Here is a 10,261-nt window from a genome sequence, read left to right as displayed (position 1 = left end):
TAGGATGATTCCCAGGTTTCTGACTTGTAGTGCAGGAGATGAGGAGTTCTTGAGTTGTAGGCTGTGTGGCTGGAAGATGGGAAGGGGGAGTTGAAATATGGTCATTTAGTTTCATTTTGGAAACTAAATGGCTTTGACATTCTTATGGGAAGGACATCAGGTAGAGATGCTTAAGGAGAAGTTGTAGGCAGAAATCTGAAATGTGAGATAAAGTTCATGTTTAGGAAAAACAGATTATGAAGTCATCTTTAATATACTCTGGATAGAAGTAGAATGAGAGGGCAAGGCTGCAAACATTAGGAGGTAACAGTCCAAGGTAGCTTGAGAGAAGGGCTATGTCTACTTTCATCTCTTTACACTCCAAAACCCCTACACAGTGTTTCGAACAGAGCAGGCCCTCAATAATTGCATATTTTACTTGTTAGGTTGAGAAAGGAAGAAGGCCAGAAACTATGGGAAGTAATTTGATTCCATTGGAATTCCTTTGCCTAATAAAATCTGATGTGTAATGAATGACAAATGAGATAATATATACCTGTTTTTCAGCGTGGGTCAACAAAATACAAGTACTGATGGCTGCTGCAAGCTTTGGCGAAGCTAAAATCCCTAAGGGAAATGGGCCTTATTCCGTTGGTTGTACAGACTTAATGTTTGATCACACTAAAAAGGTAATGCTTGATTTATACAACTTATCCTGATACTCTACTATTGTCTGTTGCTATGTACCACTGGAAGGTGTTCAAATGTGACCTTGCCCTCACCTGAGAATGACTCATTTTGCAATTTGTATTGTTTCATATGAAGGCTTTTACTAGTTTAACTATTCCCCAATTCACTGCTATTGTCTGATTAATTTCCCTATAAACCCTATTTTTCACTTCATAAAATACCTGAAGCCAGGCTGCTTATATTTTCCTTTCACTGCGATAGAACATTATTTTTCTGTTTCTCTTTCATGACTGTCTTCAATCACCACAGCAGCCTAAAAAGTTCTCTAGACCTCTTTGTGAACACAGAGGTATTTGGGTCCCCACTAATTAAATATGCAAAATAGCTGCTCGAATATATTTGAGACACAACTTCTCTAAAAGTGCATTAATTTCTTTCTTAACAGGGCACCTTCTTGCGTTTATATTATCCATCCCAAGATGATGATCGCTTTGACACCCTTTGGATCCCAAATAAGGAGTATTTTTGGGGTCTTAGCAAGTATCTTGGAAAACACTGGCTTATGGGCAACATTTTGAGTTTACTCTTTGGTAAGATTTCTGTTGGTCCTCTGTAGGCTTGCATATAAGAAAACCTTGAAAACAACAATAATTTCAAGCAGTTAAGACCAGAGTAGATTTTTCTCCACTCCCAACAGCTCCGAAAATGATAAGGAACTTATTTCTTTAAAGCCCAGGCAACTATGACAGAATCAAGGGTTCTCATTTTGTCCATTCTGAGTTGGATGGGAGTGGCCGAGAGTATCAGACTGACTCTGACATCTTTCTATGGCTGCTCGTCAGTGTTCATCTGACATACCAAGGAGAAGGCAATACCGTGGTGAGAATAGCAGGTTCTTTGGTGCGGCCACTATCCTGCATGTTCTGTGCTAAGTTAGACAAAAAGGGAAAGAAAGTAGAAGCCACCAAACTCTCCAGATCCAAAACAAAGGAGTCAAAGCTAATGCCTTACTTGTCATAAATGAAGAGACTCTACTCTCATTCCCATCACCTACCCCCATTACTAAGACCATCTGATGTGTGTTCTTCACTTACTGTCTACATTACACTAATGTAGACTTTTCCTTCCTTACCTGTTTGACTAGACACGACTGTTGAGCTGATGTTAACTGTGTCTTCACATTTCTCCCACAAAACTATTTACAACTTTTGGGATTCATCTTAAACATCGGCTTCTAATTGTCTTAAAAACCACTTATAACAGACATGAAAATACCATAACTCTGCATATTTATATTGCAAAATAACTTATAAATCGCTTCCATAGCAATCATCACATTCAGTCTTTGTGACCACATCTGCATTTTATAGACGAGAAAATGAAACACAAATGATTGCTGATAATAATGGTGATAATAAAAATTGAGAAGTGCAAGAAGACAGTATATCCGTTTTTGAGCCCCTTACTATGTGATGGGTAGGTGCTTTACATATATTACCTAATTAAATAAAATTCTCACAAAACCCCTATGAAAGAGATATCATTTTCTCAAGTTTACCCAAGAGGAATCTGAAGCACAGAAAGTTTGAGGAACTTGCCCAAGATCCATAGCTAGGAAGTGGCAGAGCTGCATCCATGACTCAGTATGAAGTCAGTGGTTTCTCTACCTTTTGCTGCATGATTATGACCAAATCATAATGAACAGCATCTCTGTTTCTTAGATTCTAGCTCTCAGTGTAATATATGTGAGGTTTTATGGGTAGTTTGGTTTCAGAACATTCCCTTTGAGATTTTTCCAAAACCTGGGAATGGCAATAAGTAGCAGCCTTTATGAATACACCTGTGAAAATCTCTCACCTTAAGTCCAGAGCTGTCAGTGACAACTCATCGTTAATAATCCTGTGGTCTAAGGAAAGAACTTACGCCGGATGCGGTGGCTTGTGCCTGTAATCCCAGCACTTTGGGAGGCTAAGGTGGGCAGATCACCTGAGGTCCAGAGTTCGCGACCAGCCTGACCAACATGGAGAAACTCCGTCTCTACTAAAAATACAAAATTAGCTGGGTGTGGTGGCGCATGCCTGTAATCTCAGCTAATCGGGAGGCTGAGGCAGGAGAATTGCTTGAACCCGGGAGGCGGAGGTTGCAGTGAGCTGAGATTGTGCCACTGCACTCCAGCCTGGGTGACAAGAGCAAAACTCTGTCTCAAAAAAAAAAAAAAGCAAACTTACAGTTCGGGTCTTTGGTTGGTGGGTATCTAGTAGCAGTCTTTTTAATGAATCTATGATTATTCATCCATAAAAAAGTAGATATAAATCAGATGGGTCTGCATTTTATGCTAATGAGATATGAATTAAATTCACTAGCAACACTCAGAGAAAACACTAACTATAATCTCCCATTGTTGTGTAGGTTCAGTGACAACTCCTGCAAACTGGAATTCCCCTCTGAGGCCTGGTGAAAAATACCCACTTGTTGTTTTTTCTCATGGTCTTGGAGCATTCAGGTAATCTTTGAGAGGTTGAACACTTTTAGCTTCCAGGAATAAATGACAATTTTTTTTATTCAAAAAAGAAATAGCAGATTTGGGAATGTCATGCAGGCCCTTGTCTGGAGGAGTTAGGGTTCCTCAATAATTGGCTGTGGGTCTGTTGATCAGTCCTAGCCCTGTCTGGTCAAGTAGTTTTTTTCCCTACTACCAGCTCATTGAGATTAGCCTCACAGCAGAGAAGAAAGGGTGTTGCATTTTTTATAGTTGTCCTTCTATACTGTAATATTTACACTCTTAAAATTATCCTCTGTAAAGTTTAGGACTTTTGAAAAACCAATTTCAGATTAGCTCTGAAAGACATTTGTTAAGAGAAGTATCTGTGAATGCGAGAGAAGGAGCAGGAAGAGATGGGGAGAAACCTTGGACCATGACACAGGTTGGACATCTGAAAAGGTGATGGGGAAGGGAGAAGGATCAGATAAGAAGAGCTTCAGACTGCAGCATGGTTCTAAGAAATATTGAGCCAGGCCAATGGAAGGAGTGCTTGGCCAAATTTGCTTATCAAGAGTCCTGTATCTCATGGGAATGGGTTAATGTTAGTACCCATGCTGTGCCAAGTCTCTGGGAGCAGCTCACTGGATGCTTAGATTCCACTTCACCATGGTGATGGATCCAGAGGGGCAGGAGCTGGATAGGGTCTTTAGTAAGCTATGAAGTCTGTAGCATGATAGCTGAGTGGCACATTTTCCTGACAACAACCACCCTCTTCACTTTCTTCCACCACTTTATCACCTGTTGCCCCTCTTCTACCTCAGGGGATTGTAAAACACTCAGAAAATAAGAGAGATGGCTTTTAGCTGGGAACAAGTTGGGTAACACCTGCAATAAAGAATTCTCTTCAGCACTTTAAATGTAGTTCAGCTAGCTATTTGATTTCTCCTACACTAGTGATTGGCAAATTAGAACCCAAGGGCCAAATCCAGCCCACTGCCTGTTTCTATAAAGTTTTATTGGAACACAGCCACACCCATTCATTTTTGTACACTGTCTATGGCTATTTTTGTCCTACAACAGCAGAGTTCAGTAGTGGTGACAAAGACTGTATGGCCCACAAAGCTGGAAATATTTACTCTCTGGCCTTCAGCAGAAGAAGTTTGCTAATCCCTGTGCCATATCATTTCCCCCTCTTGAAAAGGTCCTGTATCTTCAGCAGTAAAGACATAGTTTCTAGCTACCTCCTTTTTATTCTCTGTGGACATTTCCTATTGGACGCATGGTATGGGGGAAAGGTTGTGCAAATGAAGCTGTGGAAGAGGGCATAAATGCAGTGCTTAGCACATGATTTTTCAAGTATTTCACCCAGTCCAATCATTTAATAATAGCTAACATGTATTAAGTATTTACCTGTTTCTAATATGACTATAAGTACTGAAAATGTATTAATTCAATTGATCCTCACTGATGAGGTACCATACTATTATAGCATCACCATTTTATAGATAAAGAACCAAGGCAGAGAAAATATTGTGACTTATTAAAGGTACACAGCTGACAAGTGGTAGAACCAGGGTTCAAAGACAGTGGTCAGACTGCAGGTCTCATTCTCGTAACTACCATACTGTAATGCTTTCCTGTATACATTATCTTAGCAAAACCTTGCAGCTACCCTAAAACAAACGCTTTACTCTTAGGCCCATTTTACAGGTGAGGACAAACATGCAGTAATTACCTAAAATCATATAGCTGGGAAGGGGCAGAGCCAAGATTAAAAACCCAAAACTCTCAAAGGCAATATTTATAATCACTGCACTGGGTTTTCTCAACTTCAGTAGTCTTGACATTTTGGACCAGATAATTTCTTGTTGTGAAGGGTTGCCCTGTGCATTGTAGGATGTTTGACAGCATCCCTTCACCCACTAGACATCAGTAGTACCCTCGCCCACATTCATGATAATGAAAATACCTCCAGACATTATCAAATATCCCCTAAGGAAAAAAATCACCCTCCTTTAAGAACCGTAGCTCTCCACTCCACCCCAGGGCACTACTATGGGATGTAACGGCCTCCATGTTCCCAGTTTTGTTAGTGGACTCAGCCTTGTAATCATGACTGGTAGTTGTAATGCTTCCTTCTTTTTGTTTTGAAGGACAATTTATTCTGCTATTGGCATTGACCTGGCATCTCATGGGTTTATAGTTGCTGCTGTAGAACACAGGTATGTTACCTGATGTAATTGGGCTCTTTGGCCAACTACAGGGAATGTCAATGCTCATAAGTATGTTTCTAATTTTCATAAAAGTTTATTTAAAATGTTGATGGAACTTTCAAGTATGATAACATGATGAGCAAAAAAGGAGATTGAGTCTGTCGACTTAAAAGACTTAAAAACACCCAACATTTCTAGAGGGTTTATTGCCTGCCGTGTTCTATGCAAAATGTTTTTTATACACCGTCTCATTCAGTCTTCATAACAATCCTATGAGATGGTTATTATTATTGTTGTTGTTTTAAGGAAGGGGAATATAGAGGTGATAAAGGGTAATTTGCCCAAAGTCACACAACTAGTAAGTGGCAGTGTCGGGATTTGATTCCTGAGAGTGAGTTTCAACATGGCTAACATTGCCTCCCAGAATTAGGAAGATAGAATGCTCATAATTTTGTTTCTAATTTTCATAAAAGTTTATTTAAACCCAAAAGTTTAAAAACCTGCAACTTGACAATAGACAATAAGGTTTTTTTCCTGGAACTCCTTTAGGGTCTTCTTTAATTTAAGAGAAAATATAGAGTGGAAGAAGAGAGGGACGTCAAAAGATCAGAGGAAGTTGAGTCAAGGATGGAACTGAGAAACATGGGCCAGATGAGGAAGGGAAGGAGCATGCATAAATAATAATTTTACTTGTATTACAGAGATAGATCTGCATCTGCAACTTACTATTTCAAGAACCAATCTGCTGCAGAAATAGGGAAAAAGTCTTGGCTCTACCTTAGAACCCTGAAAGAAGAGGAGGAGATACATATACGAAATAAGCAGGTACATTGCAATGAAAGGAGAGGTGGATGGTGACCTAAAAGCATGTACAAAAGGATGACATTTGTTAATTTAATTTTAGATATGGCAAGTTATGCTTCTAGCTCTCCTATTTCCCATTCTCAAAAGACCTGTCAATAGATTCCCGGAGTAGTAAAATTCCCTTAATGGAATATCTCGTTCATAGTGAAAACAAAGGCAAATACAAAAATGTGGGAGATGACAGTGACTATTCAGAAGTCCCCTGAATTAAAACTTCTAATTTTAGAATCTAAAAAGTGCTAGAAAATAAATTCATAGATTCTTCCTCACAGGCAATATAAAAGGACTACTTTTCAGAGAGGCAGTATACAATAGAATTAAGAGTATGGGCCTTAGAACCCAACTTTCTATGTTTGAATCCTGGCTCCACCACTTAATTTTGTTATAAAATAATGAATAAAAACATTGTCTGTCTTACAGAGCTATTAGGGCAATTAAGTGAAGCATATTGGCTTCCTCTTCATAGTGGGTGTTTTACATATGTTATTACATTTGAGCCCACCCACATTTCCTTTAGGTAGGCATTATTGTACAATCAATGGCAACTCAGAGAGGTTAAGTAGGTCATCTTAAGTCACATAGTAGGTAAGCAACGGAGCCAGGATTTGGACCAAGCTATACCTATGTGCAAAGCTAGGGCCTGTGTCATTATGGTAGCATGTAATAATCACTAATCACATTTCCAGTTTATAACTGACCAACGATTTTTCCCACATACAGCTTCTACACAAACTTTAAAATAAGTGTTTTAACTTTTTACTTTGTCATTTCCTTCTAATAATTATATTAGGTACGACAAAGAGCAAAAGAATGTTCCCAAGCTCTCAATCTGATTCTTGACATTGATCATGGAAAGCCAGTGAAGAACGCATTAGATTTAAAGTTTGATATGGAACAACTAAAGGTAAGCTAAGAAAAGAAGTAATTTTTCTCTTGTCCTACAGTTCTTTATTGTTTTTTGTCATCTCATTTTCTGCTGTATTGCAAGGTACAACATCATAAAGGGCTGCAACCACCTCCCTCTGCAACACACACACACACACACACACACACACACAAAGCAGTACAGGTAAAGTATTGCAGCAATTAAGAATGCATTGTCTTGGACTAGATATGAAATTGCCAAAAGTTAGTCAGTTTTGATCTACAAAAACAGCAATATCATATGGTTCAACTTAACTCCCGTGGAAGTGTTATTATTTCATGGACAGCTCCTGCTAGTTTTTAAGCTTGACCTTGAAAACTTGACACAAGTTTGGGAGTGGGTGGAAAAATATCAGACAGAGTGGGCAGCAATGAGCAAAGACTCAAAAGTGTGTGTGGCATAGAGAGTGCAGGGATTAGGGGGAACTAGAGAAGACGATGACGGTCTGTTCTCCAGATACAATGAAGAAATTTGTTGTCCCTCAAGCAGCCACTCTCCTCTGTATCCTTGCCTTTGTACATGTTGTCCCCTTGGCCTGACACACTCTTCCCCTTGCCTAACTCCTACTTAATTTCAAAACTCCAGTTAAGCATCACCTCCTCTCAGAAGCTTTCTTGGACCCCAATGCCCACTTCTGGACCGGGCTCGCTGTCTGTCTTGTGTGCTCCTTTGTACCACTGTACAGTATTGCATCATGCCTCTGTGTAACTTTCTTCCCTGATGGACTGCAAGCTCACTGAAATGAGACTGCAGTGCCTGGCACAGAGTAGGTACTCAATAAATACTCATGGAAAGAAAAAAACAAATAAACATGGGGTGAGGAGAGGCAGAAGTCAGAACTGATGTTGAAATTTCCAGTGTGGGTGACTACCAAGACCATTAAGTTTACTTTCAAACCTTTACATATGTTATATATATATGTGTAAATGTGTTTTATATGTGTATGTATATATGTAAATGTGTGTATGGTATGTATAAATGTATGTGTGTATATGTATATTCTGTTTTATAAGAAATCAAGGTATTTAACCATCCCCATGAGATGAACAATTATATAATTGACAAAATCATTTCTGCTAACACCACGAGATAATTATAAATTTTTATCATGCTTTTTCACATAGGACTCTATCGATAGGGAAAAAACAGCAGTAATTGGACATTCTTTTGGTGGAGCAACGGTTATTCAGACTCTTAGTGAAGATCAGAGATTCAGGTAAGAAAATAGGATAGTAAAGCAAGAGAATAGTAAATTACTGGAAGAGGGGGAGTGATAACTCATGTAAGATATAATTTTTTATTCAAATTCTTAGTGAAGAAGGGATCTCTTGGAGTTTATAAGGCTATTCTTTTGCCCCCATCAAGTACTCTATATACAATTTCCTAGGCTAAAACATCTACTTCTCCTGCTATTAAAATCTCCCCTTACTCCCATGTTTTCCCTCATTATTCTTGTCTACCCAAGGGCTTAACACTTTTCACTTAAAAATTTATCTTTATATAATTTTTTGGGACATAATGGTTGTGATAATAATATTGTCATCTTACAGTATTGCCAGACTTCTCCAGTGGGCAGGACATTTTTTAATTAGGCTCTTCCCCCTTCCACCTTTAAGATGGAGCTGGATCTAAAATTACGATTATTTGGGTAGGAGTGGGGACCAGACCCCAGTTTTCTAGCTTGCAGGAACATTTTCTTTCTTAAACTACTTCATTCCAGACTGATGAGATCACACAGGGCCAACTGTACAGACAGTGGGCAGGATCATTTGTGAAACTTCACCTCAAATTTCTTAGAAGTTCATTTCAGTGTAAGAGAATTCTGTTCTTTCATCCATTTAGCAAAAGGCAGGAAACGTAGGATAAACTTATTTTTAAAAAGGAAGTTAGTTCCATTTTCAAATGATATGCTCCATGTATTTTTCTTCAACCCTCTGACAGTTTTTCAGCTGAAGCGCCTCTAAATGTAAAGTAATGGGCCAGTTGCTACTCTGAAAAAGCTATAATAAATACACTACAAGGTGCATAAAAGCTCTGAAAACAAAGGTGCATTTATTATACTTTTTCAGATACTCCACAGTGTTGAAGAAATTATTATGTATTTTAAAATTTATTTTGAATAAAAATTGTTAAGGATATATCACTCAAATGGTTGCAATTCCTAAAAGGCATATAAAGAAAATGATTATACATAATTCCAGGTCTGATACTTTACAAAACTAATCATATCCCTTTCCCACATTGAAGCATAATACCTCTTTATTCCAATGAGATAACCCATAATAAACTGGTATGGTGCATGTCCACCAATCCTAGCATTATTAGGATGTTCTCAATGTTGCCTAGTATGTAACCAGTTTAATTTCATCATTGTCAACAAATATCTACAGATGTGGTATTGCCCTTGATGCATGGATGCTTCCACTGGGTGATGAAGTGTATTCCAGAATTCCTCAGCCCCTCTTTTTTATCAACTCTGAATATTTCCAATATCCCGCTAATATCATAAAAATGAAAAAATGCTACTCACCTGATAAAGAAAGAAAGATGATTACAATCAGGTAAGTATTAGTGGCTTATTTCATTATCTGAAACAAACTTGAAGCTTGGGTAAATAACAATAGATATCATTGGGTAACCATTACAGAATTGCTGAATTGGTTGTTTAGACTTTCAATAAGGAGAGAATTAGATAATCTCAGTTTCTAAGAACATTTAGTCTTACTCTTTTTAAAATGGGAATGTTAATGTATATAGTATATATACTGGTTATATTCGTCTGTTCTTGCATTACTATATAGAAATACCTGAGACTGGGTAATTTATAAAGAAAAGAGATTTAATTGGCTCACAGTTCCGCAGCCTGTGCAGGAAGCATGATGCTGGCATCTGCTTGGCTTCTGGGGAGGCCTCGGGAAACTTACGATTATGTCAGAAGGCAACGGGGGCATGAACACTTCACATAGCCAGAGCAGGAGGAGGAGAGGGATGGGTGACGGTACTACACACTTTTAAATAACCAGGTCTCACAAGAACTCATTGTCACAATGACAGCACCAAGGGGGATGGTATGAAACCATGAGAAACTGCTCCCATGATCCAATCACC

General features: G+C 38.5%; 1 protein-coding gene across 1 annotated transcript in view; it reads left to right on the top strand.

Moving 5' to 3' along the window:
• PLA2G7 (phospholipase A2, group VII (platelet-activating factor acetylhydrolase, plasma)) overlaps window positions 1-10,261 on the top strand; it is a 32,558-nt gene that overhangs the window by 19,418 nt on the left and 2,879 nt on the right. Inside the window, exons 3-10 of the mRNA XM_011986868.1 lie at window positions 547-668; window positions 1,115-1,259; window positions 3,079-3,172; window positions 5,305-5,373; window positions 6,066-6,189; window positions 7,019-7,132; window positions 8,278-8,369; window positions 9,544-9,714. Of these exons, the coding sequence (XP_011842258.1) occupies window positions 547-668; window positions 1,115-1,259; window positions 3,079-3,172; window positions 5,305-5,373; window positions 6,066-6,189; window positions 7,019-7,132; window positions 8,278-8,369; window positions 9,544-9,714 (931 nt within the window). The remainder of the gene's footprint in view (window positions 1-546; window positions 669-1,114; window positions 1,260-3,078; window positions 3,173-5,304; window positions 5,374-6,065; window positions 6,190-7,018; window positions 7,133-8,277; window positions 8,370-9,543; window positions 9,715-10,261) is intronic.

The sequence above is a fragment of the Mandrillus leucophaeus genome, unplaced genomic scaffold (assembly GCF_000951045.1).
Source record: "Mandrillus leucophaeus isolate KB7577 unplaced genomic scaffold, Mleu.le_1.0 Scaffold3, whole genome shotgun sequence".
Lineage (NCBI taxonomy): Eukaryota > Metazoa > Chordata > Mammalia > Primates > Cercopithecidae > Mandrillus > Mandrillus leucophaeus.
This window is presented reverse-complemented; position numbering and strand designations above follow the sequence as displayed.